General features: G+C 35.3%; 1 protein-coding gene and 1 long non-coding RNA gene across 6 annotated transcripts in view; one reads left to right on the top strand and one right to left on the bottom strand.

The window, feature by feature from the left end:
- Positions 1–23,871, bottom strand: part of NF1 (neurofibromin 1) — a 238,987-nt gene that overhangs the window by 89,385 nt on the left and 125,731 nt on the right. For 4 of the 5 annotated variants that reach the window (XM_066363768.1, XM_066363764.1, XM_066363767.1 and 1 more), the window contains 6 exons: positions 23,668–23,730; positions 18,977–19,135; positions 18,333–18,430; positions 16,511–16,657; positions 12,666–12,812; positions 10,512–10,622 (listed from right to left, as the gene is read on the bottom strand). In XM_066363768.1, the coding sequence (XP_066219865.1) occupies positions 10,512–10,622; positions 12,666–12,812; positions 16,511–16,657; positions 18,333–18,430; positions 18,977–19,135; positions 23,668–23,730 (725 nt within the window). The remainder of the gene's footprint in view (positions 1–10,511; positions 10,623–12,665; positions 12,813–16,510; positions 16,658–18,332; positions 18,431–18,976; positions 19,136–23,667; positions 23,731–23,871) is intronic. The other variant, XM_066363766.1, reaches the window with a different exon arrangement.
- On the top strand, positions 3,507–4,369 carry LOC136393650 (uncharacterized). The gene is made up of 2 exons (XR_010749116.1): positions 3,507–3,571; positions 4,120–4,369. It is a non-coding gene; the product is annotated as an uncharacterized lncRNA (long non-coding RNA).

The raw sequence follows: 23,871 nt of genomic DNA, 5'->3' as shown, positions 1-23,871 counted from the left end.
GAATTATAAAATGATAAAGCAGCTTTGGAAACCAGTTTGGCAGTTCCTAAAAAGGTTAAATACACATCAAGCTACCATATGACCTAGCAATTCTGCTCATAAGATATATACCTAAGCATTTAACAAAACCAGATATCCACATAAAAACCTGTACATGAATGTTCATAGCAGCATGATTCACAACAGCATGCCCCAAAAAGAAAAAAACAATAATCATTAACAGATGAATGGATTAAAAAATGTGGTTAATCTACACAATAGAATATTTAGCAATAAAAAGGCATCAAGTACTGATGCTACAATATCTATGAACCTTGAAAATAGTATGTAAAGTACAAGAAGCTAGACATAAAAGAATACATATTGTACAACTCCATATACATGAAATGTCCAGAAGAGGCAAATCCATAGAAACAAAAGTAGCTTAGTGGTTTCCAGGGACTAGGGGAAGGAGTAATGGGAAACAACTGCTAATAGCTACAGGGTTTCTTTTTGGGAGTAATGAAATGTTTAAAATTATAGTGATGACGATTGTACAACTCTGTGACTATATTAAAAACCACTGAACTGTATGTACACTTTAAAACGATGAATTTTATAATATGTGAATTACAGCTCAATAAAGCTGTTATTTATTATTTTGTTTTTAGCTTGCCTAGTCACAATCAGATTATTAGAATGGATCTTGAATCAAAAGTAGAAGTCGGCCCTATGTTAAATGAAGGGCATCCAAAGCTGATGGTAAAACCATAGAGGCATGCCAGGGCGCCAGGGGATAGCAGCATGGGCAATGGTCAAATGGTCAGTGTGGCTGAAACAAAGGTGAGGCATAGAACACAAAATCTGAAGCATTCTTCTAAAATGTCCTACAAGCTGTGATGACTAGTTTCCTATTATTAAACTTTTGCGACAAATGGTTTTAGTGGCGGTGATGTACAGAATGTTCACTTGGCATTCTGAGCTTTCTGGGCAGACTTTGTGGCCTTGCCAGCCCCTAAAAGTCCTCTTGACAACTGCCCTCAGCAATGTAGCATGAGCACATTTTTTCTGAGAACAGCCCAGAAAGCATATAAGGCTTAGCTAGAACAACATCAATGATGGTGGCATCATCAGATTTCTGAAACAGGCTAGCATCTAGCCTCTTACCAAAATGACTCTCAATCTTCTGCTTTAGTTCAGCAATCTTGGCACTAATCTGAATAGCATAAAGGATTATAGACTTGTAGAAGATGCTAAGGAACAGCCTGACCAGGCAGTGGTGCAGTGGCTAGAGCGTCGGACTGGGACGCAGAAGACCCAGGTTCAAAACCCTAAGGTCGCCGGCTTGAGCATAGGCTCATCAGGCTTGAGTGTGGGATCACCAGCTTGAGCGCAGGGTTGCTGGCTTGAGCCCAAAGGTCGTTGGCTTGAAGCCCAAGCTCACTGGTGAGAAGTTAAGACACCAGGCCTAGAAGTGACATACCTTATTGGAACCTACATTTTACTGATGAGAACTCAGTCATATCGCACCATCTAACTATAAGGATGCTAGAACTGGTACGATGATATGCTCAGAAGGAACAGGAAAAATTCAAATGTAAATACAAGTCTATTGGTAGTGGCAAGATAACAACCCAAAATCAATCTCAATGATATTTCTGTAGTGAAACATTAATCTTCTTCACATTAAGTGGAACAAATACAGATGCTAATAATAAAGATAATGAAAAGCCTCACATCAATGCAGGTTAGGTGTTTTCACCAAATAAGTTTTGGTGTCAAACTTTTTTTGATAAAACTTACCGTTTTCATCAAATTCTAGATTTCAGAATTGCAGGTAAGGGATTATGAATGTACATTATGATTCATATTACACAAATGAAGAAATCCTCTCAAAACAGTAGCCAGAAAGTAGAAATGGAACTTAAACTCCAGCCTGTGACTTGTAAATTAATGCTTATGATGCAAGGAAAATTGCAAATAAGCAAATATCTTTTATTAATTTATACATCATTCACGATATTAACCCTCAGAGATAAAGAAACAAAGAGGAGGTCTAAATTTCAGTGTTTACAGTGTCCAATTCTGTACAAGCACTGTGTCAGCAGGTGGAGCAAAATAAAGAATAAAAGATAGTACCCGACCACAAGAAAGACTATGATGGAAGAAAGATTTAGGATACACCTATAGTAAAAATCAGAGTCCGCTTAAGTGCTCTAAAAGTATGAAGTCCTAAAATGACTGATGGAAAGAAGAGAATTAGAGAAGGCTCATATCGAAGATACTGCCATCGAAGTTAGACCCCAAAGGAAGAACAGCATTTTGAATGAGGAAGAAGTACTTTGGGCAGGTGGGGAAGGTTGTGCAAAGATACAGAGGTGGAAGGTATTTAGAGGTCTAAATAATGGCAAGTGATTTTTGTTTGAGAGCATTTGAGTGCTGGAAAGTTCAGAACTTTAAATGTTACTCAATTATCTATCAGGTTGTCTGTGCGGCTTAAAATCAGTAAGAAAAAGATAATGAGAAATCCAAGGCTGGAGAGCTGTTTGTCTAGGTAATAATGCAACTGACTGAGAAAGAAATAATGAGAATATATGTAGGTAGCAGAATGGAAAGAAGGAAATGTTGAATTTTAAACATGTTGAGTTTGAAACGACACAAAGTTATCTGTGCATTATCTTAGTACTCTGACTTCAGTATCTACTCTGGTTGCTAAGAGTCTTTTAATGTTTACTTCTTAGGTCTGATCATGCTAACCTCCAGGTAAATAACGTTCTATATATGTACTGTGTACATGGGGTTTAGGTAGCACTGGTTCTATTCTTTTGGGAGAAAAAAAAATTCATAGCAAAGTAAAGCAAGTAAGAACATGTACTGACGCGTGCTTGGGCCATTAACGTAGCAATTTCCTTGTATGTCAAAGCCATTGTTCACAGACTGCAATTTTTAAAGAGTGCTGGCAAATGCGAATGAACATTAGCATAATACCAGCTTCCCTATGGGCTAGTTATCAAGAAAAGGGAATGATCAAAAGACAAAATTTCTTTAAAGAATTTACTTAAATTTCTTCAATTTGGTTTAATGTATTAAAACAATCTTTGTAAACTCAGCATGAAAGTATCACTTTCATATGCGATCATTTTCTTATTAAGTTAGTTTTATATTAATAAAGCTTAACATTTTCAAATAGGTTAATTATTTACTAGAAATAAAATTCCTGGAATGCTAGAATGCTACATTCATACTCAAAATAACCAGGGCCAGAAGCTACCCTATAAACATATATATATATACAACATGCTTTTGGGGGGAAAAATCAATATCTCTAATGTATTTACTTGATTTTAACATCATCATAGCAGTAAGATTACTTGAATCCCTTGATCTCTGCCAAAGTCCATCCGTTGACAACAATTGTTTAAAAAATACTCAATACTCAATAGGCTATTTCCAAAGAGCAAATGGCAGGTCAAGTTGAGACCATGTGATTTCCTCTCTAATTATGTTTAAATAGCACACAGTAAGAAATTAGATTCTACCTAGGACACTGGAGAAAGCCTGAATTTTAATCTTCAAAGAAAAACATGAAAAGGTAATGTGAAATTTAAATTTTCTGAATTACATATGAAAATCAAATGTAACTTTTAGTATATATTAGATTTCTAAAATTAAATTTGAGCTTTAAGTTAAAAAAAGGTTAGCCATGCTCAACATGGTTTAACTGAATTATCTCAAATGTGGCAAACTATAAGATTTGAATATAGAATAAAAGAAAATTAGCCTTTAATTTAAAAATGGTTTACTATTAAAGTTTTGGCATATAACTATAGTATGTCTTCAGAGTTCACAATTAAAAAACACCAGACTAAGACTCAGATTCTAATTTGGGTCATTTTTTTTTAGATATATCCCCTCAGGCAAGTTATGCTCTTTTGTCTCAGTCCATTTGTAAAACAAAGGGGTTGACTTTGATCACTTCTAAATTCCCTACTATCTTAAAACTATGGACCAAAAGGTTGGCATTTCCCCAGTGCTGGGAAGGTTACTTCATTACTTCATTTCCCCCCTACTTTTAACAAATCTAGTTCTTAAGTTTGTTTGTGATCCAAGTCTTAAATTTCTATAAATATTTTGAAACAGGAAAATGATGAAGCTATTCCTCACCAGCCTTTTCCTCCTGTTTGCTGTTAACTTTTCGGGGACACAGACCACCTCAAATTCTATGACAGTCTTGACTACCACGATGAGTTTTAATTCTGAGAAAATACCGAATTCTGAGACAACCCCAAATTCTAAGACAACTCCAAAGCTCCAAATGACCCTGAGTTCCAAGATGAGCCCAAATTCTAAGACAACTCTGAGTTCCAAGGCAACCTCAACTCTGAAAACAGCCATGGCCTCAAAAATAGCCACCACCATGATTACAGCGACTACGAAAAGTGGTGGCACCACACTGAGTCCAAAGGACTCATGTTCTTTTCTATGTAATATTTTTGCTCTTTTGTGTGCTCTGAAGCTGAAATGGACTTAAACTATCCGCATTCCTATCTCAGTTCTTTGTCATCTGCTCAGTGATAACAGGAACACTAGGAAAATCAAATTTATTTCAACTAACTTCTAGGAAATTATCATTATCTTAGCTTAATTTGATTGTTTGCAAATTTTAATTGTATAAGCCTAATTTTTAATATTGTTTCCTTCCTAATAAATGCTTTAAAAAAGGCACAAAATATCGATGTGTGCAAAATTGATTGCAAATCAGATTTTTACATTAAAGGTGTGAGGGGAGAGATTATGTTGGTATTTAACTAAAGTATGCTTCTGTGTGTATGAGCGAGAGATGGGGGTGGAGAATGAGGAGTAACGTTTTTATATTAGTTTATTTTTTATGAAATAGACAAACAGATACTAATCTAATAAGTAGAAACTATAGTGTTCTATGAAACAATACACCTGTATCATATTTCATATAGCAATGTTACAGTAAAAATGGTATCTATTCTGCATACCTCTGTAGTGCATAATTCAGCTGCTCCAATGAAAAGATTCTCATTTTAAGTAAACCTTTGTTTTGTATTTCAAAAGGTTATTTGTAAATCAGATGCCTAGAATTCAGAATTCCTCCCTATACAAATATACCTTATAACTATTGGTGATATTTTCATGCTGTTCTACAAAGGGTAATCTAACCCAAAAACAATAGTGACAATAACCATGCTATTAATAGTGCAGTTGTTAAGGTCTGAAACCTAACTCTGATTCTTCATTAGTTGTGCTACCATGAGTTAAATATACTGCTCAAAAAATTAGGGGATATTTAAAAAATGATCATGAAGCTATAAAATATTCCCTAATTTTTGTGAGCAGTATACATGAACAAGCGGGATTCCCAAACAAACTTTGGTAATAAACTGACTACAAATGAATCACTTGAGGTGCCTATTAAATATATAGATTAGGCTCTATCCCTGAGATTTTGATTTGGCAGCCAAAGTAGGATGAGGGGTTTGTTTGTTTGTTTGTTTAAATTCTCCTAGTCATTCTGATAGCTAGGTTTGGAATGAGTAACAACTTCTCTAAATTTGTTTATACACCTACCAGTTACTGTTACTAATAATACCTCAGAAGGTTATTATGAGGGTTCAATGAAAAATTATGTAATATGCAGTTTGTCTGATGCAGAAAAGGCAATCAGTAAACATTAGCTATTATTGTTAACTACTTCTACTACTAGAACCCAAAAAGTAATTACCAGGTATTACAATATTCAAGAGGAAGACTCTTCATTGTAACTTTTAGGTTTTATATTTTTAATTAGCCTTACAAAAATGATACGTGCTCTTGGCAACAAGTCTAACAATACAGAGATATAGAAAACACATTATAATTGGTCCTCCACTTCTCCAATCAGACTCCCTGATACAAACAATGTGAGCAGTTTCATGTATATACTTTCACAAATTTCTCAGTCTATACATATAAGTACACACACACACACACACACACACACACACACACACACACACCTATGTACCTTGCCTGAGTAAGCATCAGAATCATCCTTCTGGCTCTTTTAAAAAGTAGCATTAAGAGGACTTCTACTTTCACCAGCTCAGAATCCATTTTTCCTCATTCCAGTTTTCCCCTGGGAAACCCTGCCCCATAATCTTTTCAGTTCATGAAATTTGAGTAGGGTTGGGTTCATGACTGAGCTCCAGTGATGGACACATAAATTCAGGCCTACACAACCATGAAATTCCACCCCCTTGCCATAGTGATTGCCTCAAGCATATGACTTAAGCCAGGCCAATGAGATCAGTATTTTGCTGTAACTACAGGGAAACAGGTGCCGGTATTTTTCCACCAGGTTTGTTAAGCTGGGAGAACACAAACCACTGCAGGCCACATCTTAGGAAGAGCTGCTTAGGAGTAAAGTCGACAAAAAGAAAGTAGAGTCAAGAGTCAGAGAAGACAGATGTTCTCCAGATGGCACTGTTCTAAGCTCTGCATGTAGCCATGTAAGAAGCCAGTCTATCTCTTGATCTTCTTAGGTACATGTGTCGACTGATATTCCTTTTGGCTTACGCAACTTTCAATTTTGTTTTTGTCCTTGTAACAAGTAAAATAAACTTTAACACAATGTATCGTATATTACTCCATAATTCAGACCTGTCATCATTTATTCAACAATTCCCCTTTTAAAATGTAATTATACTGTTTTCTTTCTTTTCTTTTTTGCCACTATGAGCAACACTGCAACAATTGTCCCTGTCTTTGTGGTAAACTACTACAGGCCAGGAGCATAAGTAAATGGGAGCTAAATGGAAACAAATAGCATGAAAATATTAGAAAATAAGGTCAAAATTAAGGATCCCCTTGCATGCCCGATTACAGAACCTGGGCTTTATAAGGGGAGTCAATGGTGCTATTAACACTCTAAGAGAGACAAGATAGGTCTTGTACTGGAAACCTCCTCCAGAAATGATGTCAAGATGAACTGGACGTAGTTATCTGGGGATTAGGGAGTAGAGGATAATGTTGCATTATTATAGGTAAGAGTTAATAAGAGAGTCTCAGTGATGGCAGTGGGGAAAAAATGGTTTCAAAACACGCTTCTGCCTGACCAGGCAGTGGCTCAGTGGATGGAGCATCGGACTGGGATGCAGAGGACCCAGGTTTGAGACCCCGAGGTTGCCAGTTTGAGCGCAGGCTCATCTGGCTTGAGCAAAAAGCTTGTCAGCTTGTACCCAGGGTCGCTGGTTCAAGCAAGGGGTTACTGGGTCTGCTGAAGGCCCGCGGTCAAGGCACATATGAGAAAAGCAATCAATGAACAACTAAGGTGTCGCAGCAAAAAACTGATGATTGATGCTTCTCATCTCTCTCCGTTCCTGTCTGTCTGTCCCTGTCTATCCCTCTCTCTGACTCTCTCTCTGTCCCTGGGGAAAAAAAAAACAAAAACACGCTTGCAAGGTACCTAAAATTAATTTTAAACCATTCGGATCCAATTTAAAAAGAGCAAAAATTGAAATACATACCTCAGGATAGCTCCTAATGAAGGAATAGCACTAGGTCATTATGAATCACCAGACTGCTGGGCTAGGAGCATGTTCTTGACTTAGAGGCAGCCAGAAATCTATTGGCTGGCCAGCACCTAGCATTAAATGTTTTGCCAAACTGAGATATTTTCTAGCTGAACCACATTCTCTTTCTGGAATTCACAGTGTTCAGTGCTGCAGTAATACAGGAGTTATTAACTGGGGCTAAAGCTGAAAAGACACGTAAAGAGGAAAATCATGATGCAGAGCAGCCCATGAAGCCAAGAGAAGCAAAGGGCATAACCGACAGCCATTTCTGGCTGCACCTGGATAGGATCTGCCTTAATGTATGTGTTTCCTGAGACCTAGCTTCATGAGAGAATGATTTCAGGAGAATTATCTCAAAAGGCCTAACTAACACAACTTAACTGATCTGTCAAGATCTCATTCCCAAAATCAAAACTTGGTAACTGATAATGAGGAAGATAAAAGAAAGAAGGAAGAATTTTAAATGATTAGGATTTCTAGAGTGGGAAGAGACAGATGGTGATGCTATTCAGAAAGAAAATATGGTGAGAAGTTGATCTGAATACAGCCTGCATTAAGTTTTGGACACTGAAATGTCTGTGGATTATCTGTAAGCACTAATACGTGGTTGTCTAAGTCACAGGAACACAGGAATATCAGAGAAAAGTCAAACCCAAGCATTCCCCAACAAAGTCAGCTGTATGGAGACAAGGCCCTCACTACCTTCTGGAACTTTGCAGTGGAGGAACTGGGCCGCCCTCTGCTCTGAACCACTGTGTGCTCTTCCGTCCTAGACCTAAGGCTTCACACCAGGTAAAAATGAAGGCCAGGAAGAGCTCTACTAAGTCTAAGAAGAAACTGAGAGAACTGAAAAATCTAAAGTTAGCAGCAGAGTCATATCGAAAAACAAACAAAAAATAATAAAAGAAAACCTCACACATACTCTACAGAATTTTATAGGTCATAAAATACTTCATGGGAGAGGTAGATGGAATAGTTTTTATATGCACACCCCTCCCCTTTTTTAAACATATGAAAAAACAGATTTTGAATAACTTGTCTCACCTGACCAGGGGGAGGCACAGTGGATAGAGCATCGACCTGGGAGTAGGAGGACCCAGGTTCGAGACCCTGAGGTTGCTGGCTTGGGCATGGGCTCATTTGGCTTGAGCGTGGGGTCACCAGCTTGAATGTGGAATCATAGACATGACCCCATGGTCGCTGGCCTGAGCAAGGAGTCACTGGCTCAGCTGGAGCCCTCTGGTCAGAGTACGTATGAGAAATCAATCAATGAACAACTAGGTGCCGCAACCAAGAACTGATGCTTCTCATCTCTCTTCCTTCCTGTCTGTCCCTGTCTGTCTGTCTGACTCTCTTTTTTAAAAAAAAATCCTAAAATTACACAGCTAACAAGCAGTAGAGCTGGGAATCCTCAACACCCTCAAGTCACCATATTATACAGGTTTCCTGGCAATCCCACTGATTAAACCCCAGGGAGTGTCTAGCCTATCCTGCTTTCATCTGGCCTTTCCAGATCACCACAGAGAAGGAACACAATCTTACAGTTTCTTATCCTGAAGGAAAATCCCGCTTTGAGGTCTCCGAGAAATCTTCCTTACTGATACACTGAGTAAGAATTACAGAGGGAGGGGTACACACATCTATCTCCCTCTCACCAACATTTCACTTTTCATTACCTAGCCATTAGGGAAAGGCAAAATACACTGGTTGTATTAAAGATTAGGGATGGAGTATAAATATAGTTCATCTCAATTGTTAAAAATTAAAAAAATTTGCCTTAAGCAATTTAGAAGCAGCAACTGAGAGAAGCAACTGGAGAGAAGACTTTCACGGGAAGGTGAAGAGATGTTCCTCAGAGTTGTTAAAGAAAGCTAAGGATAACTGCAGGTTTCTGCGCTATCTTAATGCCACCCGAATTATCGGATTAAGGGAGTTTCCCATCTTCTGCAGTGCTTTTTTTTTTTTACTCCTTTCCCATTATTTCTCAGCCTCCATTTGTTTCCCACACACTGCCAAGATTTTGCCACCCATAGCTATTAAGGCTACTGACATAATTCCTCAATTTATGTTAAATTCAGGACCTCAGATTAATTCCTACAGCTAGTGAATAGCAAAAGTAAGACTGAATAGTCCTTGAGATTCCAAAGCCAGTGGTCTATTACATCACATTATTTCTAAGGTTCAATTAACCATGAGTTTATGTCACGCTAAACTGGAGAAGTAAAATTGACTAAATGTCACAGATAAGTTCTCAAAAGAAAGGCAGAATAAAGCAAAACAAAAAAACCAGACAAAGAAAAAAAAACAATGGAAGGGGATAAAAGGCAATCATCACACCTACTGTTCAGAAGAAGCTCACTGCATTTCCAAAATAAAACTTTCTAGGAACTAGCCTTAACTGAAGACACCACGAATAAACACAATCAATTCACATATGCCATCGTTATAGAAATGTCCCACAGCTTCTCTGAATTATTTGTTAAATCACACTGCTGCAGTCTTACATAGCATATTACTAAAAGTTCTCAGAAACAGACACTTAAAGTTCCATTCCTTCTTTAAAAAAAGTTCTTGGTTATAGATATTATAGATATAGATAAAGTTCCTGTTGTAGATATTATTTCATCAGTATATACCTGAAAACAAAAGAACCTTTGTGATTTTTACTTTGGTAATTAACTCATTGTAGGTAATATAAAGAAAGTTGACAGAAGAGAGAAGCCAATAGAAAATAGGTAGCATTTTTTTAGAAGATAATGGAAAAGCAATATCGAATATACTGAGCATTATTTGGGGACTAGATGGTTATTTACCCAGCTATGTTCTTCCGGGTAAACTTGTTTTCAGTTCTACCAAAGTCAAGTAGGGAAATCCAAACTTGCTGTCTCTCTACATTTTCTATCATTTTTAAAATTCTGTTAACAGAAACTATAATATAGCATTTCTTACCTTCGTGCAACATAGTAAAATATAGGATTCCCAGCTTTGGAAGTCCCAGCTTGGTAGAAAATACTTAACGTTTTCAAAGCCTTGAACTCTTCTTTTTCATGTACTTGATGCCTGCAAGAAAAAAAGAACAGAGTAAGTCATAGGCTTTATGTTGCCCACTGAGTACTTACAAAAGCCTACAACTGGATCAATGATAAAATACTCAAAATGACAAAATACTGAGAGGTAGACAGTGTGTCCTTCACCCCCTCTCTAAAGGGCAATGTGGCAACAGGTCCCCAAATGTTCAAGGTGTCACCCTTTTACCACAATAGGTAAAAGGGGTAATAGGAGGTTTCCTTAGAAAAATGGAAAAGTCGTTAGAACATTCTCAGTAATGTTCAATAAAAATGTTTTATATTTTTGAATTATGTGTCTTTCAATAAAGTAATATAAAGGTTTTGTGTGGAAAATATTCCTTTAATTAATAGAAATATATATTTGTAAAAAAATAAATATTTGTTACACTGAGAAAATATAATAGAACTAAAGATAAACATTAAGCTGGAAAGGAGATTGTTTTATACTCATACATTTTTGTAACAATATCAAAGAATTGGAGTCGTGTGTACAGAACTGCAACCTCCAGCAGTTCCCCATCACTTCCAGGGCATATGTGCTGAGACCCCCAGCGCATGCCTGAATGCATAAATAGTACCAAGTCCCATCGATACTATGTTCTTTCCTGATAAATACATACCTGTAATACAGTTTAATTTATAAGTTAGGCATAGTAAGAGATTAATAACAATAACTAATGATAAAATAGAACAATTATAATAATATACTATAATAAAAGTTATAAAAATGGCTTTGTGTTCATTATTAAGTAGAATAAGGGTTACTTGAACAGGAGCACTGCACTACTAGGACAGTTGATCTGATAACTGAGACATTACTAAGTGACTAACAGGTGGGTAGTGTATATACAGTGTGGATACACTGGACAAAGGGATGATTCACATCCCAGGCAGGACAGACCAGCACTGTTTGAGATTTCATCACACTACTCAGAACAGTGCATAATTTAAAACTTATGAATTGTTCATTTCTGGAATTTTTCATTCAGTATTTTCAGTCTGCATTTGACCACAGGTAACTAAAACTGTGGAAAGTTAAACCATGGATAAGAGAGGATTACCGTATATGTAATACAATTAATAACAGAAACTTATAATGCAAGGCACATTATATGCAAATCTTTCAGATGAATTAACTTCTGAATGTCAGATTCTGCTTTTTTCTTTCTGCTTCTGGCACATGCTATGAACACACTTCACCCACACTCACTATGAGGCACATACTAAGGAACTTAGTGTAAAGGACTATGAAAGGTGCCTTATAGACTAAAGGCTCGGCACTACCTTTACTGTAATGACATGGAGGTGAACATGTAATAAGATCTTTTAGCTCACAAACTAAATCCCCCTAAATGATATTCAAAACAAGTGTCCACAGAAATTTTAGAGCAATATGGAAATATACTAATTTTCTGAGTCTCAATCTAAATACCATTAACTTTTAGAAGGTTCTAAAAAATGTTGCAGTGTGGTATAAAGAGTTCAGCACTTAGAATCAAAGGACATATGAATCAGATATGGAATCTTCAGAAAATTAGTTCTTCATATTGAGCCATTTATATTTTTTAAATATTTCAGTTACAGTTCACAGTCAATATTATTCTGTTTTAGTTTCAGGTGTACAGTGTAGTCCTTAGACAATCACATACTTTATTGAGTGGTCCCCCCAATATTTCAAGTACCCACCTGGCCCCATAAATAGTTACTAAAATATTATTATAGTTCCTTTAACTATAATATGAAAATGTTATCCATCTTCCCTTATATATATTAATGGAAAAACACCTCAAAGCAACAAGACAAAGTATATTCAATAACATACTACTATTTTTATAGGCAAATCAATTATAAAACAAAGCATATTTCAACAATATAAAGGGTAAGAGAAAAGTTAAATCCCAAACCATGGCAATGTGGTTATTAAGTACATCTTTCCTGATAATCCTCTATAAAAAATACAAGGGTATCTAACAACTAGCCTAGCAGTAAATCTTGCACCTTAACCAAATAGAAAGCAATCACTGTGGTACTTTACCTAGTCATAAATTCCTCAAACTTTGAACTGGTCAGATTAAGGCTGGACCAGTGTGTGTCTGCCACAGGTTTGTGTTCTGGAGGGCCCAGGTACGCCAGAAGTGTTGCCATCTTATCGAAAGGTCGCCTTCCAACAGCTTTGTGATCCCTAGATAGAACAAACTACTTAGGGAAAAAGCAGCAGTTCACATTTAGCAGTACACATTTCTTCAGGTTGTCATTCACCACTTTTCTTTTTACTGTCAGCTGGGTGTTTCTACTGATTTGTGAATAGCACCAAAAAGAGGTCAGCGATTGTAACTCTACACTGAGACATCTTAGAAATATAACTGTTCTTTAAACTACAAAATTTACATAATTCTTTTGTCCCTAGATTTCTTTTTTGTCTTTAATTTTTTTCTTTTTTTTTTTTTTTTTTTTTTTTTTTTTTTTTTTTTTACTTTTTTTCATTTTTCTGAAGCTGGAAACGGGGAGAGACAGTCAGACAGACTCCCGCATGCGCCCGACCGGGATCCACCCGGCACGCCCACCAGGGGCTACGCTCTGCCCACCAGGGGGCGATGCTCTGCCCATCCTGGGCGTCGCCATATTGCGACCAGAGCCACTCTAGCGCCTGAGGCAGAGGCCACAGAGCCATCCCCAGCGCCCGGGCCATCTTTGCTCCAATGGAGCCTTGGCTGCGGGAGGGGAAGAGAGAGACAGAGAGGAAAGCGCGGCGGAGGGGTGGAGAAGCAAATGGGCGCTTCTCCTGTGTGCCCTGGCCGGGAATCGAACCTGGGTCCTCCGCACGCTAGGCTGATGCTCTACCGCTGAGCCAACCGGCCAGGGCCTGTCTTTAATTTTTACTTATTGGTTTTAGTGAGAGAGGAAGAGAGAGAGAGAGACATGAATATTGATCTGTTCCTGTATGTGTCCGGTCTGGGGATTGAACTGGTAACCTCTGTGCTTCAGGACATTGCTTAAATCAACTAAGCCAGTGGTTCTCAAAGTGTGCACCCTAGAAGATTTTCAGGTGCACCCTATGGTATTCCAGAGAAATATGTCCCTGTTGGGGACCAAAAAAACCAACAGGGTTTTTGGAGTTTAGATTTTTGGAGGACAGAGGTGTGGGGAATTGGCTATAAGCTGACAGTCTGCCCAACCCCCTACCTCACTTGCCTGATTAGGTTACAAACAGCTGTTAAGCTGTGGTGCTGGATTGTTTACACTACCCCCCATGTTCCCAGGAAAGACTGGAGGCAAGTTTCTTCTATCCTTTGTTTGGTGTAAAGTTAAGATGATTTGTATGGTGGGGGTTTTCTGCACTCAACACAATTAAGAGTAAAAAGATAAGAATTCTTCAATGTATTGACAAGGAAATGAGAGTTTGTCTTTCAAATATATGCCCAAACATTGAAGAAATTGCTAGAACACATCAGGCTCATGTTTCTCATATACATAAAAATGAAAAAAACTAACACATTTGTGCCAGGACCTGCCAAATTTACTAAATCTTACTAAGAATGTACCTATATATATAAAAAGATAACTTTTTTGTCATTTTTTTATTTTTTATTTATTTATTTTTTTAATTTTTTTAATTTATTCATTTTTTTTAAAGAGGAGAGAGAGAGAGAGGGAGAGAGGGAGAGGGAGGAGAGAGAGGAGAGAGAGACAGAGAGAAGGGGGGAGGAGCTGGAAGCATCAACTCCTATATGTGCCTTGACCAGGCAAGCCCAGGGTTTCGAACCGGCGACCTCAGCATTTCCAGGTCGACGCTTTATCCACTGCGCCACCACAGGTCAGGCTATCATTTTTTTATTTTTTAACCCCTTTTTTACAAACTCTAAAAAGCATATCTCAAAAAATATAACATAAAAATGTTTTTAATGTCAGAGTAAATTTAATTTTGTCATATTTATTTTGTTTAATTACCATAAAAGCACACTTGGACTTTATATTTTTTTCTTTAATATTTGACTTAATTATTATAACATATTTCTCAGAAATTTGTATATAGTGTGCCTACAATTATTTGTAAGATTTTAAATGTGCCCGACTTCAAAAAGTTTGAGAACCACTGAACTACTTAAACTATTTGGCAAGGGCCATCCCTAGAATTCTTAACCATTTAACGGGCAATCAGTAAGTAAAAATAACATTTTGATCCACTTTTTCTCAGGATGAAACTAATCCGTTTTGAGAAATTCCTATTTAAGAATTGGACATATTTTCCGATACCAATTTTCTGCTTAGCCATGGTAAATATGGATTTTCAATAACTATTAAATATTTAAAACTGTATGAGAATATCAAGATACTATTTCACAAACATCAAATTGGCAAAAAATATGAAGATTGCTATTGCCAAACTTTGGTGAGAATGCATATAGAGAGATACTTTCAGCAGTGCTGGTCAAAGTGTAAGTTACCGCACACACTCTGAAAAACAAGGCAGTGGCATCCAGTCAAGTTGAGGCTGTGTACACCCCCCAATGCAGCAATTACACATCTGGGTAATGCACAAGGAGCCAAGTATGGAAATATTTATTACACCATTATTTGAAACAGTAAAAAACAGAAAACGAACCTAAGTACTCATCAATTAGGAAATGCAAAAATAAACTGTGAAATAGTCATTCAATGAAATACTAACTTAAGTTAAATAAATGAGAAATCTCACAGAATATTGTGAAGAGTCTATATTCAATATATCATTTCTATGAAATTTGAGAACACACAAAACTATATTATATACCTACGATATAGACACCTAAAATTTCCTTTTGTCAATTATATAAAGAGAATAATATTTTCCCCCCAAAGAAATTAAATGACATAAAAATCTGAAGTAATATAGCAAAATAAATGTTAAAGCTAGGTGGTAGACATGGATCTCTTTTATATTTTATACTTTTTTGTATGTTTAAAATGTATGTTTTTAAAAATATTTTAAACTCTAGCATCAAACTACATAAATATGTATGAGAATCACATAAGAGAAACAAATGTTTCCATTAAAAGCTCCACAGTTACTTCATGTCACACAGATTCAGTATCTTCATTTTTCTATATGAGAGCACACGTCTGTCATGCCCATGCCTACTTCAGTCCATTAACAGTTCACAAGTGTTAAAATGGTCTCTTTTACACTCCCATCTCGTAATTAATTATTAGTTAGCCTTAGTTTCATGGTCTTCTACCTGTCCCATGAGCAAGCAAACCACTTTTATTGGCACTTAAAAATAATCTGGACTCATTTTACCTTTGTAAAAGAACTCTTCATACACAGGAATTTGGGCTCTTTATAAACATATATAACTAGAAAGAACAGCAAGTAATTCAGGCTATAAAAGATTAAACAGCTAATGAAATAATTGCCAAATAAATAATTTTCAGTTTTGAGTATTTTCTATATAAAGTTTTATTTGCATATACTTAAGTGTATCACAAATGGGGTTATTATAAAATTTAAACATTGGTTATGTTTTCATTATTAAACTACTAAGAATTAGCTGCTCTTCAGATTCAGATGCCAATACTCATTTGATCTTCTAGTAAACTTAAACTTCTGTCCTGTAGCACATTTTGTATAGTTTGAAAACCAAAACCCAAAGGGCTAATTTGTCATTTTCTGGCTTAACATTAAAACCTCTGCAGCACTTAGGTAGGCCTGTTGAGCATTTATGACTTAACCTTTTTGCCTACCTATTTTTAGAAAGAGTCTACATTTCTACATTTCTTTTTCAAACCAGAATTCTTATTCTAAAGCGATACAAAGTAAAAAGCATTATTTGTGACCAACAGTTTTATTAACATCAATTTAAACTGAGAATTTTCAGTATGCCCCTGACTAGGAAATCCTACCTGTTGCTGGAAAGATACTGGCCAATTTTCTCTTGATTGTTCCAGAGCAGACGATGTAAAGCCAGCACGTTGCCGTCACTGATGAAGGAGAGACTATGATTTACGGCATCACTTGTAGGGCAATCAGATGCGATATCAAGGAAAAACCTTCAAAAAATACAAAATCATTAGAATTTTCAAAACGAGATACACTCAGATCTATGTCTGAATTAAATTTATATAAAGTGATTTTGTGAAATAACAGATGACAAATATGGAGGGCTTATTCACACATGCGACTGTCATTAAACAAGAAAAGAAGGGACAAAGAAAAATTGGGTTTTCCATTTCTGATAGCTGGTTAAGGTTTCAGAGTAGGCTGTGAAGTCAGACAAAAACAAAATTTAGATGGACGAGACTTTGGAGAGAAGTCAGTAACTTAGAGAAAAGGAAATGAAGGTCCAGACAAGACAAAAGACCTCTCCCGAATCAAATCACCTGTTAGGTCAGAGCCAGGATCAGAGCCTTGCCTCTTTTAACTTCCCATGAATAGCCAATCTGCTAGGTACGAGTCCTATACTGACATTCACTTTTTCTACAATATGGTTTGCAGCTGAACAATATACCTTTTAAACTCCAATTAGAAAGAAATTGATATAAATTATAATGAAAAACTGGAAGAGAGTATACAATCTAGTTTAGATTATAAATCAGATCAGTTAGATTCACATTGTAGGAAAGATAGAATTCTGGACATTAACTTACATTTATAATATATCTCATTTACTTATCTCATATCATAATATATCTCATTTATTTCTCTAAAATCAACTCAGACAGGCAAATATAGTATAATCCCTAGTTTACAGATAAACCAACAACTCAGAGAGATAAGTGGAAAGCAACTCTTTAGTTATGGAAACCTAAAAAGACCTCAAATTTTCTAAAACCATAAAAGTTCAACAGTTGTCGAGTTACTCAGGAAAACAAAATTGTATACATCTGCATTTCTTGATTTAAAAAGTAACATTTTAGTTCAGATACACTCCCAAGTTGAAGTGTCAAAAATATTCTAACATAAAAAAATGGGATCTTACAGTTACATATTATCTGTACCATTTTGGTTGTAGTTTTTACTGAAAAGAATCCTTTCATTCTTCCTCTGCTCTATAATGTAGCAACCTTAAATCCTTTTAGTAATACATCAAAAATCCCTCTGGGTTTTTTTTTCTTTTTTTCTCTACTTTTTAAAAAAAAATTTATTTTTTATTTTTTTGTATTTTTCTGAAGTTGGAAATGGGGAGGCAGTGAGACAGACTCCCGCATGCGCCCAACCGGGATCCACCTGGCATGCCCACCAGGGGGCGATGCTCTGCCCATCTGGGGCATCACTCTGTTGCAACCAGAGCCATTCTAGCGCCTGAGGCAGAGGCCACAGAGCCATCCTCAGCGCCCGGGGCCAACTTTGCTCCAATGGAGCCCTGGCTGCAGGAGGGGAAGAGAGAGACAGAGAAGAAGGAGAGGGGGAGGGGTGGAGAAGCAGATGGGCGCTTCTCCTGTGTGCCCTGGCTGGGAATCGAACCCGGGACTCCTGCACGCCAGGCCAATGCTCTACCACTGAGCCAATCGGCCAGGGCTGGTCCCTCTGGGTTTTGAAATAGGAAATCACTATCAAATAATAAAGAACATGGATTTATGTCATCACTATCTTTTATAACAAAATAAGAGTAATTACGTTCTTGACCTAGAGAGGGGAGCTTCACGAACACCCAGCACATGGACTTTAGTGAAACTGAACGTATCTGAATCAAACAGAGCATCAGCTGCGTGGCCAGCTGCTTACCTTCGTGCCGCATCAAAGTTGCTCTTCACAAAATCATTAAAAGGCCGCATGTGCTCTTCCTTTGTGAAGAGAACATGATTGGCAATACTCTGAAGTATCTACACAATAAAACAAAGTTATAAAGAATCAGATTATTTATTGAATGAAGTCTGCACATTTGTATGTTCGTTAAAAACATAAATTTTCTCACTGATATAATTTCTACTGGTGGTTAAAATCAATTATTCCTCATTCTAGTCTATAAATACTAGGAGTTGTTTCTATTCTTTCCTTAATATAAATATTAGCATTATATATACATACAAATATTTACACATATAAAATAGGTATTAAAATTTTTAAATGTCTTTTTAAACAAAAAACCATTCAGTACATATTTTGGTCTCCATTTCAAATTTTCCAATACAATTACATAAAAAACTATCTTAAGAAGACATTTTCTAAAATATTTGCTCATGATAAAAAGACCCAGGCATCAGTCTAATAAATTCTCTTATAATATAGACAAAAATAAAACAAAAGCATGTAACTGAAAACTACAGGGTGTTTCAAAAATAAACTCAAGAAGAAGTACAATGAATATAAAACTCCGAAATTTTAGTTCAAAGATAAACTTAAAACAGATTATCAAAATAATTCTTCACCTTTGACATTAACTTCAAGCCCCTTTCGATTCTAGGTGGTGGCTTTTTATCTAAAATCCCTGCTTCATACGGTGAGACAATGGCAGGGTTGATGAATCTGAGGAACATGGCACTTCCTACGGCACCGATGCTGTTCTGAGGGAAACGCTGGCTAACCACCTAAAAACAAGGAGTTGAGAATTGAATATGTGGTTTGAATTACAACAAGGAAATGGGAAGAAAGAACTTGAAGGTCAAATTTGGCACAAAAGCTCTGACTAGACCAATCCTTGTGAACAATGCATTTCTATTTTTTCCTGACTCCCAAAACATCAGTAAATAGAGTTCATCCTTAGTTCTTGCCTTCCATCATTTTAAAGCACCAGAAAGATATCTAAGAAAAAAGAAAAATCTCATGAATGAGTTCTGTAGAAGAGACCTAAAAAAAGATTTTAATTTTTATTATTGTTTATACTGGTTTGATGAGTAACAAAAGCAGACCAAATTTTCACACAAAGATAATCATTTTTCACTAAGATTAAGAGACATGAGAGTACAGTCAACTCATAAGACATAGCTAAGTTTTCAACAGCACAGCCCTTAAACATCTAATACCTAATAGTAAAAATACTTACATTTTGTTGTATACCTGGTACAATTAAATTTCTTGAGTAAAATGCTTCCCATGTACAATACAAAACTTAGTTTTCTTAGATTCCTATCAAAAGAAAAAACTTACTTACAAGTAACATTATTGCCCGTTCCCTTTCTTCACCAGAATGCTCTATAATATAAGGACCTACCTATTATTTAAACCAAGGAAGAGTGAGAATTCTTGGGTCCTAAAAGAAAATGAAATCCCTCCAGCAGAAAAGAGAACCCCTATGTGTACCGCAATTTATAATTCTGTCAAATATACACATTGAAAAAGTTAAGGATTCAAGAAATGGTTGCCCACACTGAAAAACAATGTGAGCCTAATATTTAAAATGAATTTATTTTCTCTTTATAAAACATTCTACTTTGAAGGTAAAAGTAATAGATTAGATTGGGGAAAGTGTTATGAAACTGGCTCAGCTCCCATCCCTTCCTACTACCTCCTGCTTGAAGTTAACATGAAAATTATTATGAAATTTCCCTATTTTTTTTTTTACAAATACATTTATTTTAAAAGAACACTTAGGTAACATTTTAATTTCTACAATTTTTCTTGCTTAGTTTGGCTAAATGCTGCTTAAAGCAGTGCTAACTATGATGGCAAAGCCACAGTACTCCAGTATTCTGGGATTGCAGGGATAAACCTGCATTTCAAAGGATACTGGGGGAAAATGAGAAATGGTAACTAGTGTTCTTCACAATGTCTCAATGAAGTAATGTCTCCTTATGAATTGACAGGGCTCACTGAGTCCAGATTAACTCTGGAAAGAATAAGGCTGATTTTATTTCATTCTATTTTCTTTAGTGGTATACATTTTAAATGTGTTCTTATTCACTAAAATCTCAAAATAATTTTCTACCATATCTGATAAGGAATTAATATAAATAAGACTTAAGAAAATGATTTTTTAAGCAAAAGAAAACCTTTGTGAGAGGTGATAACAGAGGTGAGTTACGTATACTTAATACATTCTCACCTTCACTTACGATACATAGCTCTGAAAGCTTTCTCTGTGTTACAGTACTTGGAGTGCCACTGCATGAAGAACAACTTTATTCTTAAATAAGGGGAAACTGGAGAAAGCACCTAAATATAGCAGCCTTAGTAGAATGGCTTTAAAACCTAAATATTGTACTAGAGTTATTTTTAGCTGACATAAAATTTTAGAAATAGAATTAAAAAGAAGATTCAAGTGCTTTTATACTCTAGCACAGTGTTTAACCTTTGGTGGAGTAGGAACAGAAAAATGAATATATATATACACACAGACAAAATTCTTCACAAAGTTTCAGAATGTTCATAGACCACTATTGCTACTGAGTGGCTCTTTTAGAACTCACAAAATTTAATTTTAAAACAAGAAACATATCAACAAACCTAGTTTAAAGCCTTCAGGAATGAGTTAGCAAGAAGGAAGAAGATTATAAACTACTTTATATTTAACTATAAATAGGTTACTTTTTTAAAACTTAGCATATAGTAAGTTTAATCCATTAAAATCCTAAAACGGTTTTTTAAATCTAAAAGGTACTGTTTGGTTTCCAAAGACCCAGTTAATTTATAAAATACTAATCTGCTGTGAAAATGTCTTATAAAAATTAATAATTTCTACATATATGGAAAGTTCTTTAAAAATACATTTTGAAAGTAGCTATTTACTGGTTTTCTCTACAACAAAAAGTTTTAAAGTATGACTCACAATTATACCTGACTTACACTTTACACTACTCGGTCTCAGAATTTAATGAAAATTTGAGCAAATTATTTCCCAAAGGGAGAATATTGTAAAACTTATAAAAAGTACTATATCTTCCACATCTTCAAAAATAATTTACATCAAAACTCAAAGAATCCACACATCAGGAACACACATTGTTTCATGTATCATTCAATTATGTATCTCACTGATGATAGTATCAGTATATTTTAAAACAAAAACCTGATAAAATAGAATCAATATCAATAAATACTTCTTTTTCTTTCACCACCAATTAACACCTATTTAATTTTACCTCATATTATACATATACTTAGTTGTTGTTTTTTTAAATCTGTAAAAATCTAATTTGGATCCAAGGCATTCTGTATAAAGGTCAAAGACTGGCCAGTCTGTATGCTGAAATCAGTTACCAGTCAAATGTTGGCTTTATTCTCCTTAGTAAAAACTGAACTACATGTAACAAATAAATGCTGTCATAAACTATACATTAGCAAGAGGATCACTACTCCAATATATGTATACTTAATTACCTGGATTAGGTAGACAATTAACTTCTCAAAGGAAATCTATATTTGTTACATATTTGAGTATAATAAACAGAATTATCTATAATATGACTACAAAGCTATATATCAGAAGCTAGAACCTTCAACCTTCTCCATATATTTTATACATTCCCATCCATGATACACCCCCCCCCCATAAGAAAGTTAGCTTGCTTTTCAAAGAGCATTAGGTTCTGTTAAGCCAATAACTCTATAAATCAACATTTAAAATTATAATGACTATACTATTTTTATTCTTTGGAACATATTCTAAACTATCTCAAATTATAACCCCTCTTTTCATGAGGACCTCATATCACCAGCATTGAGAAATATATTCCAAAACTTAATGTCACTCGGAAACTTAAAAAAAAAAAATCTGAAAATAACACTAGTAGGAAAAAAAACATTTCAAGAACAATTTTAGACAAAATCTTAATAAAGCAATGTTAGGAAGGCTAGAAACCATGCTGTAAAGAAACACAGAAAGCCTGAAGTTTAATTTGTGATACATTACACAATGACATTAGTAAAACACTGAACAAGAGTGTTAGAAACAGTAAATTAATTTCAACAGTGATGGTGTAAATTATGTTAAACCTATGAATGCTGAGAATTAAAAGGCTGAAAATGAAGCATTAGAAAGAAATGTTTGTATTAAGCAAGATGGCCATCCAATCCAATTCATTTGCTCATGGCTGATCAAATTTACTTAACAAACTCAAAAAGTAAATCTTAAATGGACTCAAAAGCATGTGTCTCCAAATTTTAATTTAGTTCAGAGCTTAAAACAGAAATTTATATGTACAGCTTGGACAAGGAATGAAAGATGAAACCAGATGTATACTAAATTTTATATTATACCTTTTAAAGCAAACTACTTAAATGACTCCTAAAGGTTTTCTTTACCTCTTTCTATAAAATCATTTAGACTGTATGTACAAAGATACACATCTTATCTTGCTGGGTAAGAATAAGTTATACTGACAGATAATGGCAAATTTAAAATGAACTCATGTTATATTTTGGACCAATTCTATTCATGGAAAGAAAATAATCTTGACTACCCTAATTTTCTTCCTTTTTAATTAGGGTAAGTTCATGGAAGCAGGCAGTATTCATATTATGTTTGCAAAATGGGGTATTTCTCTACAAATATGGACTCATTGAGTTTTCCTTTATGTTAAAAGTAATGAAGTTCTCAGTCCCAATACTTTAATAATGATTTTTCTCTAAGGTGAAACTGGTTTCACCATTATGATTTTTATAGTCTAAGTACAATTATCTAAATTCTGGTTTAGGATGGTCTAGATTATAAAAATAGAAACTAAAAAATAAAATTCAGCAACTTTTAGGTAAATTTAGAAAGTGATACTTTCCCTCCATATACTTCTTTCAATTAAGAAAAACTTTCATCTCCAGAAAAAGAAACCACTCACAATACTTGCAAATAAGAAGCAAGAATGAAGAGAGTCAGCATTTCCTAAGGCCTTGAAATTAAGTTTCTTTTGCATTCTTTTAACAATAGTAAAATTAGACCAGGGATATTCAATGCAACAAATGCCCCCAAAACGCTTTTGGGATAAATCAAACCAAAGGAACACAGAGAATGTTTCAATGTAACTTAATTCCAGGGTTAATTGAAATGAAAGCTATTTTGTGCCAGAATTAGTAGAATGATTTTACAGTGAAGGTCAAATAGGCTGAAGTGAAGATGTTCTTAACAAACAGCAAAAGATTTTGTTTTGCTTTGAAAGAAAACAGCTAATAAAAAGTTCTCCAAACTTACTGATTTTTTGTTTTCCTTTTTTTCTTTTACTGTAGCTTTATTCAGTAGGGAGTGGCAAGTTGCCTACAGAACAGAGATGAGCACAAACAAGTCACAGCACCAACTACATACAGCAACAAAAACAATGTTGGCTTGTACATAAAATTACACCATCAAATGTAACACAAATGGAATCAACAAAAAAAATTAGAAATCAATTGAATT

The sequence above is a fragment of the Saccopteryx leptura genome, chromosome 2 (assembly GCF_036850995.1).
Source record: "Saccopteryx leptura isolate mSacLep1 chromosome 2, mSacLep1_pri_phased_curated, whole genome shotgun sequence".
NCBI lineage: Eukaryota > Metazoa > Chordata > Mammalia > Chiroptera > Emballonuridae > Saccopteryx > Saccopteryx leptura.
Note: the sequence above shows the minus strand (reverse complement) of the source record. Positions and strands in the feature narration are given on the sequence as shown.